The 23,614-nt window shown below is 34.6% G+C and overlaps 1 protein-coding gene across 1 annotated transcript in view; it reads left to right on the top strand.

Moving 5' to 3' along the window:
• Positions 1-581: 581 nt before the first annotated feature.
• The window catches only part of LOC111048431 (growth/differentiation factor 10), a 76,833-nt gene continuing 53,800 nt past the window's right edge, over positions 582-23,614 (top strand). The window contains exon 1 of the mRNA XM_039445634.1: positions 582-1,339. Within this exon, the coding sequence (XP_039301568.1) occupies positions 1,075-1,339 (265 nt within the window). The 5' untranslated portion in view covers positions 582-1,074. The remainder of the gene's footprint in view (positions 1,340-23,614) is intronic.

The raw sequence follows: 23,614 nt of genomic DNA, 5'->3' as shown, positions 1-23,614 counted from the left end.
TGAATCTTGAGAATTTGTTTATGTGGTTCATATTTCAGTATTTTAACTATTAGGACGGATGAAGCCGATATCAATTTCAGAAATTTCGTAAATCAACTGTCAAAATTTCATTCCATCAGCAATTCTATGCTCTAAACAATAATATTGTAAACAATTAAGAGCTTGATCACCAGTTAATTAGGGGTTACATTTATGAAGAATACGCTCATTCTTTTGAAAATTCGATTCACCCCTGAAGTAAATTTACACTTTCGAACTGTGATTTGGAAAAATATGATTCTCAACCTCAAGCTCTAAAATCTTCTAGCCTGTAATTTTTCAATCTCAGCGGCCCTTGTATCCTAAAAACTATGGATTATACCGTGTGAAAGATCCATTTTTGGATTTACCGAAAATAGTGTAGTTTACGTATAATGAGAGTTTATCCGGTTAATATTTCCAGCCTAGAGTTTTTCGGCTATTAAAATCTGTAATTGAGTAAAAGCGTGAAAATTGTTTTTGACACGGAAGAACACAGGGCGCATGCGTGCTGCAGACTCTGGCTCACATTTGTTCTGTCTTTATAGTGGTTGGGACTGAGCGGTAAAGCTCAGTTTTGTCCGCGTCACCCCCTCAGCAAGCAGCCAGCTATATCTGTGTTATCTTCGCAGGTAGAAATTCAGGAAACGAGTTTCCGTGTTACATTTGACACCAGTTTTACATTACCATCCATAGAAGAATACAAAAAAAACTGCCTAGGACTTCGAAAATCTTGTGAAAGTTTCAAACTATACCTCAATTCGTATCGTAGAGTTCGATTTCCAAGCATCACCAACTTTCTTTCATTAATTCTCAGTTTCATCGTCGTGGAATCTGTTTTACTCTATTCAAACATAATCTGTCAAATAATATTCCCATTATTCTTCGTGAATAAATTACAGTCTTGAGTAAAATCTTCTTGAATTGGAACAATGACTCCTCCAAAGTACCTTACAAGTGGACTGTTGAAAGTTCACGAGTAAGGAACCTCTTAGGAGGACAAACTTTTGAAGTCAACCCTTAATTTTTTTCAATCTCCTGTACTGAAATACAATAATGGAACTATCCGTGCTTATTATCACAATTTTGGCGCTAAGTGCAAACTTAGCGTCGGGAAAAAACACTGAAAGTAATGAGCTTGAAGCGGCGATACAGGATATTTTCAAAGAGTTTTTCGGACTTAGTCCACCAGAAGCGCATCACCTGACTCCGCCGCCGAGACACATGTTGAATCTCTTCCGCAAATACACGAGTGAGCACGCTGGCAAAGATAAGGACTTCGACAACCCCAACACCATAAGGAACATTTTCCCCACCACAGGTAAACACACTTCTCTCTATTAGTATAGCATGCATTTTAAAGATCTTGTTTCTTATTGACAACCCTAAAACCATTATTGTTTCTTCTGGTGGAAAAACACGTTCCAAATAGTATTCCTCTAGTATTGCATGTATTCTGAGATCTTCAATCATATTGATTTTTGTTCAATCTCTTCTACAAGATCAATAAAATCCGCATAAGGAAAATGTGATCATCAGGGAAATCATGAAGATTTTAATCAACCTTCTCAATTACTATTCAGTATTCACTTATATCGACAAGTTTTTTTATTTCAACAGAACTGTCAATATTGATTGAATGAAAAACATTGATAGGCATATGCTGACAGTTTGAAGTGATTCTTCATATAGATTTAATTAAAGACAAAAAGTAGCATGAAATGAGGAGTCGTATGAGGTTTGGAAGTAGCGTACTAAAGTCACGTGTGCAATGATTCAATGTTTCAAAGTAAAGACGTCTCTACATAGATATTAGCCGATTGAGATTAATAAGTCAATATTGACATCACAATCTGTATTATAACAGATTCATGAAGTTTCTGTCGTTATTACCTAATCATTTATTTCTAGTGGAAATGTGGCTATAATGTGACTGGCGGTTGTTCTATATTGGATTTTGTTGTGTGATCTTACCTGCAATCTTTTCTAAATCCTGAATTGATATTCTAGAACTGTCGTAAAGTCTGAGCTTCAGAATGTTTGAAAAACTGTCAAAATTTCAGTGCTGTAACGTGCCAGTCGAACATTTTCCGATCTCAAACTCATTCCTCAGCACCTTGATTATTGAGTCAATCTACTTCCAAACATTTCGTCATTCACATTTTTGAATTTTTGAAACTCGATAACTAATAGAGTAGTAGCTATAATATTTATTTAGCTTCTTCTATTTCTGGGCTTGAGAAGAAGAGGTTCTGTATAGAATGCCGAAGAAATTGTGCTGATATAATGTTCGGCAGTTAAGTGTAGGGTGTCTTAGTCCATATTCTCCTTCGATTTTCCAACCTTCATGGACTTCTCAGCATGCTCTAATCCGGCAGGTGATGGATAATCAAGGTGCTACATTATTCTCTCGAATGCTTCTGTTTCGGCTATATCAATGATTGATGACTGTATGAAAAATACAATATAATACGGAAATATGACATTAAAATTTAATGATTAAATCCTTCAAACAGTTACATGACCATTTTTTTAAAACTTTACTCAGTGTTGTATATTTTTTCATTTTTTGCAAAAGAATATAGCAGAAAAATAATGAACTAGAATTCCTTAACACTGAACTCGTATTACTGAAGTTTTGTTTTTTTCATAATGTTTTTTTTATTGCTGATGGTGTCCACATGAGCTTTTTTCTTGTGCGTGGGTGATGGAAGGTGTGATAGTGGTGATTTGATGAGATGATACAACGTCCATGTCTACCGGTGGTATTTGAACCCGCGACCACTTATCGCTAGCAGACTGAAGGGTGCAACACCTCAGATAGTCATCCCAGAAGTCGTCTCGGCAATCCTGCCTTGGCACTCGTCATTAACTCTAAGCTATACTGCCCTAAATCAGTTCATATCTCATGAAATGTAAAATGATGAAACGCAGATAAATCTTTCAAAAAATAATAGATTGTCGAGACTCATTCAATTCTTCTACGACACAATAAAATTTGACAATTTTTTCACAATCGCGATAGAATATGATAATGACTAATAACAATAATTCTATGGAGTGACACATTCATTTACACAAGAAAGTAAATTAATTTAATTTCAATTTTCACACAAGAAAGTGAATTTTGCTACGAGACATGAAAATTTTTCACCATACAATAATGAGATTAGATAATAATAGTAGGCCTAATGTTGCATGAGAATAATTTTCATGTGCCATTTTTTCTACAATAGAATAAAATTTGATTCTTCTACTAAAATACAATCCAAGAAAATAATGAGACAAGAATTTCTCAAAAGCAGAAAAAACGCTAATGAGACTAAAATAGACAACTGTCTCATAACTTTTTATGGACGTGAAAAAAGCACCGAATGTCATCTTTGCATTGAGAGATCACTCGGTCATCATAGGGACTCAGAGTCGAAGCTTGGCTGTTCTTTTTTCGATAGCATGTGTTACGCCAGACTGAAGCACGTGTACAGTGCATAGCTAGGCTGCTTATACATAAGCTACTATACATGTATAGGCTGCTTACATATATTTTTGACGGCGCCACCAAGCAATCGGCCACATAAACATATTATACCGGATTGGAGTCGCATAAATAATTTAGAAAAATCAGCTTCTTCCTATGAGGTTGTCTTCTACCACGCCCTGAAACGCATTAAAGCTCCATAACTCATATTATTTTCCAGATGATATATTATCTCATAATATTTGAATCAATCTGTATTGTGACATCTTCAATTTTATGTTGCAACAAACGATCCTGCTACTGATTGAAGCTCACTTTATTTTTTAACTTATACACTTGTATAAGTGACGGATAATACAATACGAGATTCATGATATAGATACGAGATTGAAGTGAGTCTATTATGCCCAGTTTATTAGTATTCATGATACCACAACCTTTTTGACTTTGACTTGAACATGAGGTGAGGGATGACTCAGTGAATGCCAGATGGAATGGTAAACCAATCCATGACCGACGCAGCTATTACATACTGAGGTAGCGTCGCTCCAATTTACTAGACTATATCGGCTTACAAATTTTTACCCATTGTCTATCAGGGGTGCCATATTATTTCATCTACATCGTATTGATATTAAAAACGTTCTATAATACACTTGATTTGTTCATCCATTGCTCACTTATACTTCTTTTAAACTCCTGCATTTTGAATTTTTACAGTAGGTCAATAATTAAAAGCAAGTGATCACAGTTTGAGGCACGGGTGTTTTCAAGGCTCATAAGCTATCGCGTAGTATTCTTTTATTGTAATAAATAAATCACCACTTTCATATGATTAACAAAATACTTCTTAAACTTAGTATTATTTTCAACCACATTATATTCATCACTCTTCACTTCGTTAGCCTACATCCTGAAGTATTTAGTAAATACAGTAGTCTAGTTCAATTAACTCCCTAGAATTGTATCTAGAGTCATATTCACTTTGTAACCTTTTGATTAAAATACACTGAAACTTATTTTCTTGGTGCAAATAGCACGTGATTAATTAATGAATGAAATCATCAATAAATAGAATCGACTACGGTGTTTGTGTTTGGAATGCATCGTAATAATTTTCCTTGATTGTCAATCAAATCTGGCAAAATCATTAATAAATTCAATGTGAGATGGAATGAAGAGATGATAACACAAGAATTAGTTACAGTAGTTGAATATTGAACTATGATCTGCCAGCTTCAAACTGAAAACTCTATGAACTGGTTAGTATCTTTACACGTCCCACGGCTCCACTTGATAGATTAGAATGATAAATAATTAATTACTGTACTACAACTTTTGATATGGAATTCCACGCATTGCTATTTTATGAGATAAGAATCCTCTTAAAACGGATCACATAGAATTAAATGGTGTGGGTTATTGTTCTTATACTAATAGAATAATCATAAAGTACACACATGATAATTATTAATCACTTTGGGTAATTATTATTATTATTTGAGACGCAGTAATTAATCCGAAACAAAATAGCTCATTCCAATATTTATCAGTTCAAAGTGGAACTGAATTCTTAAAAGCTATGATAAGTAATGCGTTTCAATTAAGAGGAATTGTTCCGACCGAATTCCATTGGAGAATATTTAATGCAACATTCGGTAAAAAAACAAACTTTAAATAATAAAAATAATTATAAATAGACAAGGTTGATGTAATACCCTTTGAAATACGCGGATTTTCCAGAATAATCCCGACTTGCTCTATGACAAGATTATAAAAATTTAAAGATTATTAAATAGTAAAATTTTCAGAGCAAAGGGTTTACCAGTTTTAAGTTTGGAAATGACCAAATATTATTTTCATGACTAACATTATATAAAAATAATATTTTTCTTGACACTAAACTCCTTTTGAAATACGCGGATTTTTCAGAATAATCACGACTTGCTCTCTGACATAGATAAAATTTATAGAATATGAAATAACAGAACTCTCCACAGCAGAGGGTTTACCAGTTTTAAGTTTGGAAATGACCAAATATTTTTTTTTGTGTAGTTGAGAAGTTGATATTGTGGTAATTATTCATATTGAATGAAAAAGACTAAGAAATTGTCAAAAAAACCACTGATTTTCAATCATTTTAATCAGTGGTTTTTTGACAATTTCTTAGTCTTTTTCATTCAATGACCAAATATTATTTTCATGACTAATATCACATCAAAATAATATTTTTCTTTCCAATAAATACTCGTTTACGTTTACCATTAAGTTTTAGAAGTGAAGCTAGATTGGCATTCAGCCACATGAAGACTGTTACTGATTAGATAAAAAGTCATTACTAAATTTGCCCTATTGAATTAAAATTTGAAATTCCAGTCAGTTTATTGTAAACACATTTTTTTGAAGAAGCAAAAAATTCCGTCAAGACTTTTCTAAAACTCAAAATTTCTATTTCAATGCCAGCTATTGTTCCCAGTGACACAGTCTCGCCGACTAACAATTTAACGAAAAAATGTCCCAAATAAGTGAAAAAATTATCATTTGAATGGTATTTCTTTGACGAGAGCAACCTATATCCAATTTGAAAGTTTCGAATGGGTATCGGAGTTTCGATTATGAGTTTTGGTTATGAAAGTTTCGATTATGAGTATCTGAGCTTTGAATGCGATGTTTTTCTCATAGAACATTATTCATTATGAGGGAGAAAAATGTATCTTTAACTTGGAGTGGAGGAGCACTCACGTATGGAGTCTATTAGGCCTCTTTCCCTCGTATTTCATATAAAAAGGAAATTGCGTGGTTTTTGATTTATTAAGTAAGTGGGAAGTGGCTGCCGACTTGATCATAAATATGAACACATTCAGCATTCGTGCACCAGGAAATGATATTTGCACCGTAACAATGTATTTTGAAGCACGATAACCTTCTGACCGGGAAAAGGCGAATTTGAAAAACTTTACACGCGCCTGTCCATTCAAAAGTACAACACAATTATTAGCTAGTATTTATCATCATGCGTGGGAGCTGTGTGGAGTACTCGAAAATTCGCATAGTAAACAATACTGTCCTTTCACATAAATAAGTGTATCGCTTGGACGAGTACGCTTATCAATAGCTATCAATAGCTATATAATATATAGTCGTTTCTATGAATTCACATTTCCACAGAGCTGTATAAAATACTAAAATATTCTTCCACAGGGAGATCGAAAACTCATAGCTCTCTTAGGTCTCATTAGTTCTCATAAGAGAAGCAGGATTTTATTGATTTAGCTTTTTTATTTATGCATATGCACCTATAGGTTAATACAAAAATTAAAAACATTCAAAGAGTCAATAACTTGTTTGGCCTATGTAGCCGGGAGACATTGCTGTGTCCGGCCTGCAAAAACTGAACTTCAAATTGAGAATTCAAAATCCACTCATAATGTAATGCAAAATAAAACTTCCATTAGAATACATTCGTAAGCTTGCCTTTGAAATTTGTTCATGAAAAATTCACTTCCAAAAAAAAACCGTTTTCTTCTTAAACCTTTAGAACTATTACATAAAACACATATACAAGATAAAATTTGTCCAAAAATGAGATAAATATTGAATTTTGTTATAAAACTGGGAATTTAAAAACTTTTAACTGCTAATGACAACAATAATGCTCTCCCAGCATGAAATCCACTGATTTAGAAAAAAGGAATCTATATAATATAAAAACCTCCAGCTTGATTAAGCTTTTAGCAATATTATAAACAACATACATAATATTTGTTTCAAGTAAAGAGGAATTTCAGAATTCTAAGGAATAGGAAAATGATTGATTTTTACGTTCAGCGTTACATCCAATCTCGGAGTGCAACGGTCACTCAGTACCTAACACTGTATGAAAGTAAACCCATCGAATAACGGTTTGAGGTTAGCTCAGCTATTATCAGTAACTTATAAACTTCGAAATCATATAACAAAGGTTTGGAAACCCCCTAAAATTTATTATCCATTTTGAATACTGATGTTTTGTACTTGAAAAGTTAATTACGATCTTGAGTTTAAATTTCACCATGAACGTTCATTTATGTTCCAGGGAGTTTCAGTGTTTAAAATTAAGGAAGTTATTGGGGGAGAAACCTTTATTTGGTTTATTTAAATTAAAATTATTTAAAAATTATTTTTTGTTTAAAAGTACAACAGAATTAATTTAAAGTAAGTACTTACTGAATTAAACTTGATACTTCAATACTTTGATTGAAACTTCAATACTTGAATTTTAAACAGTAGGTGAAAGAAAAATACTTTTTACAACAGTTTTATAATGGTCTTCAAAGCACTTGTGAGATGTTTAAGACACGCGTTACCTCTCAACTCCCATTTACCTATGAATAGATTGCTTGTATCTTTAGGTAAGTCAACGTACCTCTCAATTCCCATTTACTTATGAATAGATTGCTTGTATGCTTGTTGTATTGATTGTGGAATTCATATAGATCGAGATAACTCGTATAATGTGAGCTATGCCGGTTGAATACCAGAACTAGGTAGACCAACTAGGTAGAATAACAAGCATAGTTGGTATTCTCGCTGTTTGCACAAATAACTTTCGAGAGTGGATATAAAATTGCGAGCAAAACTGTTTGTGACGCTTTTTCACGAATAATGTCAACGACATGACTTGGCAAAATGATCTTGTGTATGATCAATCTCCAGTCAAACGCCGAAAGTTTCAGTCATTAGCTGGGGAAGCACGCGGATGTGATCAGCATTTCTATAATGGATGGTTTTATTTTGAACGTAGAGTGGCGCGTTATCGTTTTTTCAGTCGTCGAGCTTTAAAACACAGCGCAGGGCAGAGCAGGGCAGAGCACCGGCGATGATTGATGCTTCAACCCTTCCACCTCCCACCCCTCCCAACTCATCCTCCCCCTCCCCACCACCAGACAACCTTCTGATGCTCTAATTAAGCAGCTCGATACTGTTCATTTGCTATAACAAAAGTCCAACACTTTTAAACGATATGTGGTAGATACTGGACAGTGTTAGCTACTAAATTCATGATAGGGGAAAAATCTATTCATGTTGCATAAATTGTGAAGATAAATATCTCTCTTCATCATTGTATAGCAGCATCGTTACACCTGAGAGGGAATATGAGAAGGAAAATCCTGGAACTACAAGCAGGTAGTTTACAAGTAGTTCACAATTCCGAGTAGAGTACAATACCTGACTATAAATGAAGATAATATGGATGTGGGAATAGGCCTAAGCTACATTACATTATTTGGTAATGTGATGAATAGTGTATTTATAATTATTTCGAAAACGCTCATTAGTGAAGATAATTCTGCAGTAATGTATTTTATTACAATGTATTGGATGGAATACGGTATCGTCGAAAGCGGAGAGGCGGATTTGAGAATAATTCTGTTTGACTCAGATAGAATTTAAATAGAGGAGAGTAATCTTCCGGTGAATTTAATGAATGGTGATTTATCAGAGAATACGCTTGAATTTTCAACGAAACTACAGATAGAAGCTTCCTGCAACCACAAAAGAACTAAGCTGTTCTGCAGCACAGTGTCCATTGATCCACTAGCAAAATATTTTGTGTTTCATAGAAGGCAAAGTGTAGAGTTTTCATTGAAAATCTCGGCCTTTTGAAACAGACCGGGGAAAACGCTCATATTCTGGTTATTTAATCCAAAAGGATTACCAGTATCACAGTAGGCTCCAATATCGGAAAGAAAAACCACTAGGCTATGAAACAAATTTTTCTGAGATAACACATGATAGGAAAAAATTGTCTGTCACGATTGAACTTGAATTAAATCAAAGGAGAATCAATCATCTAGACAGAGATCAATGAACAATGATGATTCCCTGAATTTCCCACTCTGAGAACTCAAGAATTTGATCTGATAAGAAGTTTGAGAAATCTTTTGAAGCTCCAATGATGGGTCGAAATTGCATCACTTCATAATGATTGAGATGTTGAAAATACATGAAAGAACGTAATAGCCAGGCTCTCTATAAGGAAACAGTGTGAAGCTTCCGTAGAGTGTGAATTTAAAATATTTTATCCCTCTTGATCGTTCGAAACAAATTGAAAAACTAGTAAATACAATAAAATCAGTTCACAATGAGATGGAATTGGAATCGATACAAGAAAAATTTGAAAGCATAAAATTTTTCTCAAGCAACTTTCATGAATGGAATAGAAACAACAGATTAAAATTTTTACGTTATGTGTAAATTCATTGAGTAGTAGCCTATAGTATTGATGACCTTTCATAGAAATAACTGAAGCGCATAATTTAAATAGCTTTCGGCTCTTATCCAAAGAATGAATTTGTTATCTCGGTGTAATTGGAGAACAATAGGGATTCAATATTTGCACAAAATGAATGAATATGACTGCATGATAATGGTGAACAACAGATTATTGTAAATATCTTTTGAATGAAATACATTAAAGTTTATCCATCACAATTTCAAACAATTTTATCATAGCTTAATAAACAAAGTAGACAACATACAAGCATTGGAAGACTTTCCAATCACGATATGGACGGGAAAATTTACTATTCCCGTCATATTCACGAGTGGGAATGTGTACTATTATTCTTCAGGGGGAAATCACTCCCTTGAGCACTCCACTGTTATTGAGAATGTGTGGCTTGTGATTACTACTGCATTCCTCAATACAGGCTTCTATCATCATTGTCCATTTCAGAATATAGATACCACACTGAAAGTATATGAGGGAATGAAATTCCCTTATAAGGGGTGCAATCTCCAATATTGTAAAATTCCAATTTATCCATTGAAAAACATACTTAAAAAGTAACCATAATATTATAAAGAATATACTCCGTACGTGGATGATTTGTCCGTGTGCAGGGAGTAGTTGAACTAAATCAGACAGTTAAAATACACTGGTTTGGATTAAGGAAATTATGATTCTTAAACATTGCTTGGAATCGAAAGTAAAATTGAAAGAAAAATATTTATATTATCGCAGTATAAACATACAAAGTAGTAAAATAATAAGTGAAATATTGATTGTTTTATTATCGGGCCCGTTCTGTGTACATGGAATGTGGTAAATTGTCCGATTCAGTCAAAGTTCCTGCCCCACAGTCAAAGCGTGGTAAATTGTCCGGCCTGGTACAGTTCCAACTATCTGAGCTCTCATTGGTAGATGATTGTAGTCTGCCTCCTTCTCTGCGCTTGCGCTGATAGTTTGTTTACCAAAGCATAGCCATAGAATACATAACCAACAAAATGATGTTCGATAACCATTCGTTGAATGAATTTTTCTCTATAAAAAATTTGAGTCATGGAATGAAAGAAATGCACACTTTTCTTGACGGTGAGTTTGTAAAACAGCCTTTCTTCATTTACGCAGCTAGTAAACGACACATTTTGGTGTAAATCAACTTTATAAGTGCACGCCAAAAGCTTGAACCAACGATTTTGAAATGGCGTTCCATGGGAACATTTTGCACCAGTCACGTGATGGAACAATTTACGATTGAAACTGGAACAATTAACTGTACACAGAACGTACACAATATGTAAAGTCTTCCGTTTCATTTAATTCATAGACGTTCTGTGGTTGGAAGAGTGATGAAAGATATAATGAAAATAGAATAATGATATAAAGGACAAATATTCATGACTTGTAAATATAGAATATTTTACGGTATCTCCGATTTCAGAGTTTAACACGGTAATATTAGGAGATCATGGAATCAGAAAGATAAATAAGTCTTCTTCTCTCATGTAAGTTGATAAATGTTGTTTGTTCGATTCGGTTGTCGAGAACAAAAACTAGAGCAAAACTAAGCACCTAACACTGCACAATGATAGAATCGGACCAGATTATTCTCTGCATTTAGTTTTTGTCTACCTCCTACACGCCACCCCTTGCCTTTTCCACACCCCCTCCACAGCGGCATGACAACTTCAACCTTTCGCTTGGAGCGACCCTCTTTTTGCCGGGTGCTGAGATTGCGGCTGCGGTGCTGCGTCCCCGGCAACGAGTGCGCTGAAAGCTTTTTGAAGTCAGAGCATCCAGATAGAAAAGCTGCGTTGTTGTTTGGCGGCCCGATCTGCTGAATTATCAGCAGACCACCACGCACGAATCGAGAATTAGCTTTTATTCTACAGACTTCAGCTCTTTGTCAGGGGAGGTTAAAATCTCAAAGCCAGAAGATAAGACTCTCAAAAGAAGCCATTACTAGAATTGAATTGTACCTGAGAGATAATCGACTTCCTTACTGATTGTAAGCTCTATATAGTAAGATCATGGTGGAAATTTTGGGGTAACTCTGCAATAGGCAAAGAAAAGAAGATCTGATTATTTGAAAATTGGATTAGGTTTGTTACGAGTTCTCATTCAAAGCCCACTGTATTTGATAAGCGTATTTTATGTGGCATTTTAGCCTGGTCCAGAAGAATCGTTAGATTGTTGAAGAACAATAATATTATCGATACTAGTACAAAGCTGTAATTCACAATCAAGGGATGAGGCATTTTTTTAGACAAATCAGCACGGCAAGACAGGACAGGAAGCTCTCCGATTGTCTGCATGATTCTAGATAAGCCAAACCAATCAGCCAATCGGAGTTTGCTGTCCTTTGGTGCCGTGCCGACTTGTCTGAAAAAACGTATTAACAGAATGATAGACCTACAGTAAAAAGAGATGTAGTGAGGCCAAGAAAGACATGGGTACCGGAACAGGTTAATTAATACCTAATCCCAGAAGTGAAGAAGATGATGACAGAATGATGTTGTCATAATATGAAGACTGAAGTTCACGGAAGTGAAAGATGATTGTAATGGGCCTGATTTCTTTAAATTTATTCTCCGTAATGAAGTGAGAAATTTGCAATAGTGTTCGCATGTTTTGAAAATTTTAGCTGCGTTTCAAGCGCACTATCATTGTAGGCCAAATTGAGGGTACAATGCCCTGTTACTACATTTGTAAGATTGATCAGGGTCATAAGACTGCGGATTGAAGGGGGAAGATTATGTAAGGGGAATTGATAGGGCTGCTAATTGGGAAGAAAGGATTCATTTAATGTGAGTTGAATATGATGCTCAGTATATTTGAATACGCCATGTTAATCTAAGTACTGTTGTTTATGTGGATACACTACATAAGATTATTGATCGTAAGGATCAATATCAAAAACTGGATGGAAAAAGTGGAAAACGTGGAAATTGTTCCAGCCATTACCAGCTGTCACCATGAGCTATAAATCTTGACTCTCCAATCCTGTGAGAGAGCTGGCTAATCTAGTTGAATGAGTAACAAACGTTCTACTAGGACATTTCCGAACAAGTACTCCAATTCTCTCCCCATCAGTTCAACGGGAGAAGTCGAATTGCAATTCAAATTATACTTGGCAAGAATCCTAATGAATGCTTCTTCAAGACTTGTTGGACAAACTCGACATTCTCCAACTACCAACTATCAATGATAATACTATCCAGGGTTGAGAACGAAAATAAAATGAATGAGAATAATAAGGAAAGTGTTGCATAGAAGGGATAAGGTATTTTTACTGCTTGGATTGAATGTGATTTATTACACTGTAATTGATTTTTTCTACAACTGCGCGTAAAGAAAGAATTTACATACTCTATTCTCCTCGTAAAACAGCTTATTTCTGAGGAGAATCTACTTTTTCGCTCGCTAACCATCCGCGCATGCGCAGTAGATTTTCTTTACACTCGGTAATCATTCGCGCATGCGCAGAAGAGTTTCTTTACGCTCGCTGATCAGCTGATGGTAAGCAGCTCGCCAAAAGGTCAGATCTTAACCTAAAAAGTCAGTAATTTGATATTGGGAGACAATCTGGCATTGGTTATTTTGAATAATTACTGTTGAAAATGTTTTAGAACAAAATGAATCCTATCTGAGTGGGCATGATATTAAAATTTCATACAGTACCAGAAAATAAGTCAATAAAAATATTTTCAATTCTCTTTTCCGAATAGAATTGAAAATGTGAATCCAATATAAGAAATCAAATGTCCAAAAATGTGAATAGAGAGTGAACTGAAATTTATTCACGGTGTGAGATGATGAGTCAGTCACAATGCAGTACTAAATGGCATTGTATTCCAAAAAGAGTACAAAACAATAAATGGAGTATGAAAACTATTCTATTATAATGGTCAATGCGTTCTTAGTAGTGCTTGTGGCTGGTAGTGTATGCCATCATTATTCAGTTGAGATGACTGGAGCTGGAGAGTAGCTGGACAGGGCACGTTATCCAGCCAAGCTCTGGGATCAAACTCCTTGACAGTTCGATTAATCTTCTCGATTGTGAAAAGCGCACTAACAAAGGACAGTCCTAGTAATAAATTATCATTAGAGCTTCACACGGATACATTTGGAGCAACTCAAACAATAATAACCACAGACCATATATGAAAGGCTGGCTTTGTTAATAACATCCAATAAGCACAAAACGAATTGATTCGCTCAATTCTGCTTTTGTGGAGTGTATTGCGAGCAATGTTCTCAAGAAGGAAATCGAGAGTTCTGTTTGGAAATTCTACGTTAGACAATTATTTATGTTCCAATCAAATCATGTTTATCGATTCACGGATATCAATTAAATACAGTAATATCTCTCTTGAATCAATGAATAAAAATGTCATTCATGGATCCAGATATGTGTATCATCTTTCGACCAGTTTCCATTTCGATCCATCTCGCTGATGAAAAAAATGATCATCCGAAAATATTGCTGAAAATAGTGGGTTGAATTACTGATATAGTACAATTTTATAGATTTGTATATAATTCCAATTCAAAATTCCCAAAACTCGATATTTTTCGTATTCTTAGAAGAATAATCACAGAAGTTTCAGTTGGGATTTTTTCTAGTGCCTGAAGCCTGAAATGATGACTCTAATCTAATTATTTTTGAAGATGTTAATGATTATAATGTATCTCATTACTTGTATTAAAAAATGATATTATTATTTCAATTACGAAGACATTGGATTCTACTGTTGCCAGGAGTTTTTTGAAAAGTCTTCCTTGAATTCATCATTGATTTTGGAGAGAGTTGGAGTCAAACTTGTCTATGTTGACTGATATTCTCTATTCTAAACAATTCAAAGAAAAAATGCGTTGTGTATCAAATAAATTAGTATCAAAGAAAGAAACAAGTCATATGCAACGTCAAATACATACCACAGAGTGGTCATAAAAGCTTAAAATAAAACAAAAAACATAAAGTACATGGTTAAATTAATAGGATTCTACAGGTAGTACAAGAATTATTCAGGAATCCTGATTTTTTCTCAAAACGTTCATCATGAACGGAATATGGTGAGGGTCCACATTGTTTTCTTCAATTTCTCACAACACGACTTAACAATACCGATGAGCACAGGAGAATTCCATTAAATGGCTGAGAGAGTTGAGTGTAAGGATTTCTGTGTACTTTTACCCAAGCACTGTGGTTATTTGGCATCTGTGAGGTCGGATCTCCTAGATACTGAACCTAATTCTCCATGGCTGTCCTGACCTGTTCTGTGTAATCATGCACACTTAATACGCTCCATCCGGATCTTTAATTCTACGTTGAAATACCTAATTTGATGTAATCGAAGGAATAATGACACCCTATGGCAGCACGCAAGCCATATAGTACCAGATACCAGACAACCGTTTCCTTCTTCAACACCGATGAATGGGAATTTCTTCAAGATTGAAACAAGGTTCATAACAAACTAGATATGAGGTTCTAGGCAATATCTTTCCTTAATATAATTGATATCTAGTTTTGGGATTGGGACTAAACAAATTTTATCTAACACAACTTACTAAATATCTAGACTGTTTGATCTCAGAAAACACTCTTGAATGTCATAAATGTGAAATAATTGTTCTCTATGTAAAATCAATATTGATGCTAACTGCAAAGATTTACACTGCTAGGATTTCCACGAACTTCCACTCATTGAAGATAAGAATATTTTGAAACGAGAAACTTGGTGAAGAGAAATCAACTTGGAAAAGGTCTTCTATTAGGAGGCATGATTTCGAGTTTCAAAATACATAGTGATAGTTCACTTTTCGTTATGGGAGACTGAAGGGGTGAAGGATGGAAAAGGAGAAAAATTTTGATAAATGAAAAAATGATAATAAACAAAATATATAGGTCTGCATATAGACTATAAACGATGAAAAATCTGTTTCTCATAACCTATTTAGATTGAGGAGTTGATAATTCAATTAATGAATGTATGTAAATCAACAAATACAATTTTGAAACTTAATGGATATAAAAATAAGTAGGAATAATTTTATGTTGCAGAACTCTTCCTTATTATACCCTACATTAACCTACAAATCACATCACTTTACTCATTATTCATACAATAAATACATCATCGAACTTATTCCACTCATTGATCACTTCCACTACGCTGCAAAATTTAGTTCTAGGTTCAATTTATTTCAAATTTATGTTGAAAAACAAATAAAGAAGTATATAGAACTGTCATAATAATATTGAACATTGATCTTTAAAACACTTGAAAAAATGTACTAATATTTATTTATGACTTTGAGATAAAAATTAACATTAAAGGCATTGATGAAGGCCAAGACGTTTTTTCAGTTTTCTTTCACTAATTGCATCATACTATATAGTTTCACCGATTTTGTGAACTTCTTGTATTGATTAAAATGAGTTACATTGTGTGGTTTCAAATTGAAATAGCAAGTCTTCAATCTTGTTGAATATCGTACGGTAATGAATATTTCTCCGATCATGTGCGGTCGAAAATAATTGTGAAATTATCAACAAATTGAATCTCAAATCAAATTAGCTTCAGAGACTTACAGAGAATATAAATACCAAATCTATCTTTTCAACTAACAAATCAAGTAGCCCTGAAGAAATACGTTTTAATAAATACTTAAATACAGAACAAAAGTATCAATAATCCTAGTAGCAAAATTAATCAAGAATTATATAAGAGTTCCTCTGTAAGAGTTTTATTATTTCCCAGTAATATAGGCTTAATTAAACATCAAAACGGAAAATTGATCGACAAAAAAGTTGGGAAGCTATGAAAATAGTGAAAATCAGTAACGAGGCAAATTTTCCTTTGTGACAGGTTGTCGCAGGCTTTGATGCAGGTAGGACCTTTGCCCCTTTTCGGGAATCACGTTTCACGAAGGGTTTCACGAATACAATGAGTACACGGGAGGTGAACAAACAGGCAATACATCAATTCTATCGACCGCCTTGATAGCCTGTTCCGCTCGTTTGATTATCACACAGCCTGTCAGCACCTATCTTGTCAGCGATCTCCTCCTGCCATGCAAAATAATCACTTTTACAAAGTGTCACATCTAAAAAGCCCAAATCCTATCTATAGAAACAGATTTATTGACTGACTATTCAGAGATAGAATAGTTGGAAGATTGAATTTGCGAATTGGATAGGAGTTAGGTGCAATTTGGAAAATTACATGAATGATTTAGTAGCTGTGAAGTCAAATAAGTTTCGGAACGATGAAGATTGAATCTGATGGCTATCATGTGGTATAACATAATTATTAATTTATTTAAATCGCCAAAATTACTGACAGGCTTCAAATCGATACCCATCCATTCAAAAGAACTAATAGAATGATAGAAGCTCTCATTCCATTCCACTTCAAATCGCTCTAGAACGAGGGGCACGTCATAAATAAGTTATAAACAAGGTAATAAAGAAATCGCTCCAGATTTCCAGCTATGAGAATGGTATTGTTATTTATTATTTTCAAACTGGGTTCTGTACCTGGTAGAATTTTTGAGAACTATAAATAGAAATTAAAATCAAAATTGTAACTGGAAATCGAAATTTGAAGACACAACAGATGTCAATAATATCATAGAGAAACGATAGCATAAGTAGATATCCCATGGTATAGGGCGTTTATGTCGCAACTTTTACTGTTATCCCAAGCCGATAGTTCACATAGTTCTTTCCTATGCAGCTGTGAGACGCTTGTAGTCTCTCAAATTGTGCCGTTCATACACTCTCACCCCAACAAAACAGTAAAAATTGACAATAATCGACAGTAATCGGCTTAAGATAACAGTAAAAGTTGCGAAATAAATTCCCTATACCATGGGATATCTACTTACGCTATTGTTTCTCCATGATAATATTATTGAAACAAATAATTGATAGGGAGCCAATATTCAAAGATTAATAAAGTTTTGGAAACATAACCTATTTTTTTATTGTATTGGGAGATAATAAACTATTATAAAAAACACGTGATAAAAAGTAAACATACCATGATAATATTCTACTGTTTTTTCAAAAACAGATCAATTATAAATAAAATCTGGAGTCTTTAGAGAATTCAAGAAAATTAGCTGTCAAATAATTTATGAATATTTGAGAGATATTTACTTTTCCGTGAAAACTTTCATTAGTATTTTATTTATGGTTTTAATGGATGAAGAATGTGATGAGTTGTAAAGAATTAGAAATGAGAAGTTGAGTCAAATTGAGAGAGAAAAGACCGACTGGAGAAAAAGATAGGCCTAGATAGATTCAGGTAATGCAATGAACGAACAAGTAACAGGTACTACTTGAACTAGTATTCTAACTGATGACACTCAACACTCAGTTCAGCGTTGTGGCTTTATCATTGGACAAGACAAAAAATCAATTGCTGTGGGCAATGCACTTGTGATGCACTTTGCTGTTCGTAGCAATTCGATCTTTCCTCGGCGATCCGATTGTGGATCGTAATTGATAGGTTGCTCGCCGCAAAAAAGTCAACATCGATATAGTAAACCATCCACAGGTGTTCACTTCCATTTTTTCAATTATGCAATACAGTAATCCGAAAGATGCACATACAGTATTCCTATCGGATCTGAATATCAAATGATACATTTCTCGAGCGAATGAGAGCAATGTATTGGAAGCCAATGACCCTCTCTGAAGCCGTAGAGGGATTGGTCGCCTGAACTAGAATAAAACTTGTCTGCAATGATACAGTGAACTTTAGATGAAGTTTCATGTACTCCAATAACCACGGTTCTTATCTGTTCATCAATTGAATTCCAAAGACATGTGTACATTATATGATCTCACAGCATGTGTACAGGATATAACAGTAACTTCATTTCTCATGTTGGATGACACCCTCATCACTACTCCAGTTTTGCCTATGGGTAACTGGAGGAATGCTCATGGAACCTTCAGGTTCAGTTGGGTTCCAAAAACCCGAAAATGATTTTGAAGCTCACAAGCAGCCACCCTTCCAAAGGGATTACCGAGAGTACGGCGCTCATCTAATATTTGTGATTAAAATCGGCTCTGGCCGCCAATACACCAACTCCCCTGAATGATATCATCCACTTGAATACTTAGAATAATATAGGAAACTAAATTTCTTCATTAGCAGAAGTTAAATGATCAAGCAACATGAATCGTTTTTTAGACGAGACGACAGGGTAGGGAGCTGGCTTATTATCAGCTGATTCTCAAAAGCCAACCAAATCAGGTGATAATCGCCAATCAAATTGCCAATTGGAGAACTGTCATCGTCACAATCGTCTGAAAAACGCTACATGTGGCTTGACCCTAAACGATTTCCATTCGTTTTTTTTTTTAAGGAATCTGAAACTTCTTTTCTGGACACTTTAATCCTATTATTCATTTTTAATATTTGGAAATCTCCAGACGCCATATTCTTTGTCATCTAAAGTGAGTTCTCTTGAAACTCCAGTTAAAATTCACATTTTCCATGCATTGTCACCGAAGCACCTCAAATCTGCATACTCTTTCTTTGAAGATGAAACGCTAGCATGTTGGTGATAATGTGCAGAGCTCTTGGCCGCCGCAATTTTTCTCCATCAAATTGAGGATATGATAGAAGAAAGTGAGTGCACTCCAATGGAGCACCATTAGGAAGCTGCATTACAATTTCAAATTTCCGGCGATGAAGTGCCGCAAATTTCACATAACTCAGCGCGCAAGGGGATGATGGTGAAGAGGCGGCGGGTGGGTGGGTGTATTTGGGACTTGGTGCCTGCCTCACTTACAATAGGGCTGTCGCTTGATCGCCGTCATAAAGAATTTGAATTTGCTTCTAGTAGGACGGCTGTCAGCCGGCAAATAGGCGCGGCTTTGTTCGCAGCCATCTGCAGGCCACTTGCGCCGATTATTTAGAACCTTCTCAGCCATTCAAGTAGACCGTGCCTCCAACTTTCGACAGTATTTTCATGCTCATCTTCACATCCACCGCCACTTTCTTCGAATCGGAAGGAGGACTCTGAATATCAATAAAATGATAATGGCAAGAAGGGCGAAGTGATTCAGTGACCTGGATTTGATACATAATGAACTTAACTACGTTCCGTTCCTTCTTCGTTTCCACTTTCGTTTTTCTCTGTATAATCTCTATAGAGTTCTCTCCAAACTTTGACAGAGATCATCCTCAATAATACGATTTTTAGCATTTGAAAAAGTTGGCGCTCAAATTTGAAAAATCTTTTGTGTCACTTTTAATTGGGTAAAACCTTTATGATTGTATCAATCAATAGGTTCCAGGAGTGATTGCCTGCCGTAAAGAAGTCTGGATCAGGCATTAATGTCTAAACCGTGAAAGGAAAGGGGAGAGGTAGAAAATAATGACAAAGAAGAAGAAGAAGGAGGAAAAAGAAGATGAAGAAGTAGAAGAAAAACAAAAAAAGTGAACTACAATTTTTCGTAGTTATTGCTTGCTTGGGAATTTTAATTGGTGTGAAGAGCATGTCTTCAATCATCTTCGAAATTGCTTTAAGTATAAGCCCACAGAGTTTTATCCAACTAATCCATTTTTATTGTTTTATTATTTATAAGTTTCCAATTATTATAGTTTGGAGATGAGATATTATTTTAACTTTAACATAATTTTACATAGAAGGAATATAAATTTTGGAAGATTTACAAACAATACTATCAATCCATATCTATCAATCTATCCAGTCTCTCATATAAATATTTCCATAGACAAACATACGAGGCATAACAAAAAAACTGTGAACTGATAACACAAAGCATGTCGTTCCGCGGAGCACCTGCTATGCTCACGTACAGTGTGTAGGGCGTTATTCCTGATGCTTCATTTCACCATATTAGCGTATTATATTACATATTAGCGTCTATCCTGAGAGTGTATTTGCTTACCAATCATCATAATCCGTTCATGGCTCACAAGTCAACAAGTGGTTGCTTATCAGATACTGTTTACAAAAAAATATACTGTGTAATAATAATTTATATACTATTTTTTTTATTATTGAACGAAAATCCAAATTAAATGCAGCAATTCTCCCCGAAGACTTCTGCTACTGCAAATATTGACAACAGGGTAAACAGCTATAGTGAGGTCCACGTTATAATGACAGTGAATAAATATAGAAGAATAGCGATGCCGATTCTCTGCATTAATTAATCATATTTCTACACTGTCAAAAACATAATTGGCACCGTTGTGAACCTAGAAAAGGATGGTACCACCGGCTTTGTCAAAAGATAGACAAGGATAGCAAAACCAAAGTTGATCAAATACTGTCATTATAACGTGTACCTCACTATAGATGGAAAATCGATGAGCGCTACTATTCAAAAATTATTTGTCAGCCCGGGAATTGTCTTTCCACCTAGCTGTTTACCCTGTTGTCAATATTTACAATAGAAGAAGTCTTCGGGGTAAATTACAGCATTTAATTTGGATTTTCGTTTAATAATAAAATTGTTATTCATTAGCATTTCAATAATAGCAAAATCTCAGTAATTTCTATTTATATACTGTTCAAGTAATTGAGGTGTGCCAAAAAATATAGTCTTAGTCAATTAAAGGAAATCACTCGTACCTTTGTTATATTTTATACTAGTGATTTTCTATAATGAACATTCAAGTAGCGTTATCAAAATAGTTTATTAGAATCTTATTATTCATTCGTAATATTCCTGTGTTTATTAGTTTGCATAATCCGGATCCCCTTTGCTCAACTGTAATAATTTTCGTTGGTGTGAGGTTTTTCAAATCCTTTAGAGATGTTGGGGATGTCAACAGCAAAAGTTCTTGTTGAGCTCTATTAGGAGCAAATCAAATAACACGCCACGACATGGCCATTGCTTGGAACAAGTTTGTGTTATAATAATCTGAGCAATATGGATGTTATTATGAAGACAGACAGGAAGCAGGTGCTAATGCAAGTTGCAAACTTGTGTCAGTTGTAATAAGAAGAAGCGGCCACAGAAACACAGCACTGATTCAAGAAAGTTTTAATGACACACGAAAAACAAAAGTTGGCGCAGACTTGCTGAACTGTCAACTGCGGTTGACATGCTCTCGGGGGGAATGCGCGCCCAATAATTTCGCCCTTCCATTTATTAGTGTCATCAGATGTCAACTTACAGCTCATTGGTCCTCGAGTTTAGGGTTCTGTCTTCAAAATGGTGGCTGAGGTCTATTACAGCAATCAAATATAGACTAATATGCCCTATTAGAAACAAATAAGAACTTCTCCAAGATAGGGTTTCTCCAACCCATCAAAACTTCACATTGTGAAATAATGAAAAAACTGAGATTTTGTCAAAAAATATTACTTTTTTTGTAAAATAATAAATATGTTTCAACAACAATAGTCTCATCTTCAGTGTGAAAATTCAAAACTTTGAAATTTCTCATTGTTTTCAAAAAAGCTTGTATTCATCTTCAGATTTCCTCATTTTCAAACTAAATAAAGTGAAAACAATAGCAAATCTATGGCAGAATCTTGCACAGTAGTTATGAGTTCAGTTTCTCTACCAATAAATGTGGACTCAATAACCAAACATAGAGATTATCATACCCAACATACCTAACCCATCATACCTAACACAATTCGTGGACTCATTACCGCACACAGGCAGTATAAGAATAATTATTTATCTTATAAACATTTTCATTAATTAGGGGTTAATTAATTAATTTCCATTTTCATTAATTAATTCGTGAACTCATTACCACACAGGCAGTATAAGAATAATCATTTATCTTATAAACATTTTCATTGATTAGGGGTTTTGATTTAATTTATTAATTTATTGTGCAGTTCTCTCTTCTTGTAATGTGCCCACAAATATTTATAAGTTCTAAATGAACAAATTAAATGTGAAAAATATTTTCATAGGACTACAAAAACTATTAAAAATCTAAGCTACAAAAACTAAGCCACTTGTCATGCAGTGTTCCGATTCAACTCCGTTCCGATCACGGATGACAACGTCCTCAAATGGTCAATGCTTCACAGTCCGCCATCTGATTTGTCATAAAACCACCCCAACACCCCTTAGAAAAATCGGACATGAGTAGGATCGGGACGCTGTATGACTGGTGTGTTCCTAACTCTTGTACATTCTACATGTTGGCCTGTTTATCGAATTTAGTAAAAAAACACATCCAATATTAGCAAATAAACTTCTGTAATATAGGCCTACGAGGTCAAATACGTTATTGATTGGTAAAATTCGGTTGTTTTGATTTATTTCTTCTATTGCAACCTGTTGTATGTTTGATTTATCATATTAAATCATACACTTTTCAATTATTCTTATTATTTGGATATAGTATATTATATACTCTATTCATGCCATAAATACATTACTATCATCATGTATTTGGAATGTTAGGTTGGCAATAAAGTACTCGTTCTACTGTCAACTCAGAGAACTGGTTAACTGTGACCTCTACTGTAACTAAGACTCAACATGAGTGGCGTTATCCTCTACCTTCAAAACTTAAATATTAATTGATTAACTACAACACAACCTTTTCTCTCATGGACTGCAAATTCTCCTTAATTAAAATCGGATGCCACAGTAAATTCCGGAATGGAGTAGAATGCTTTGTTCGAGTCAACCGCTGAGCTCTTTTTGTCAGTAAGCCTATTTGGTCACTCGCAACCGACCATTCAGCAGAAAACATTTCATTGAATATGCTAATAATGTGTGTTAATTGATAATGGCCAGTTGCTTAATCAGTTCATTTTAATGTGTTGGCTTAATTCAAGCATGCCAAAGGTAACCAGGGTGTGTTCGAGGCTTGTGA

The sequence above is a fragment of the Nilaparvata lugens genome, chromosome 1, assembly GCF_014356525.2.
Source record: "Nilaparvata lugens isolate BPH chromosome 1, ASM1435652v1, whole genome shotgun sequence".
In the NCBI taxonomy this organism is placed as follows: Eukaryota; Metazoa; Arthropoda; class Insecta; order Hemiptera; family Delphacidae; genus Nilaparvata; species Nilaparvata lugens.
This window is presented reverse-complemented; position numbering and strand designations above follow the sequence as displayed.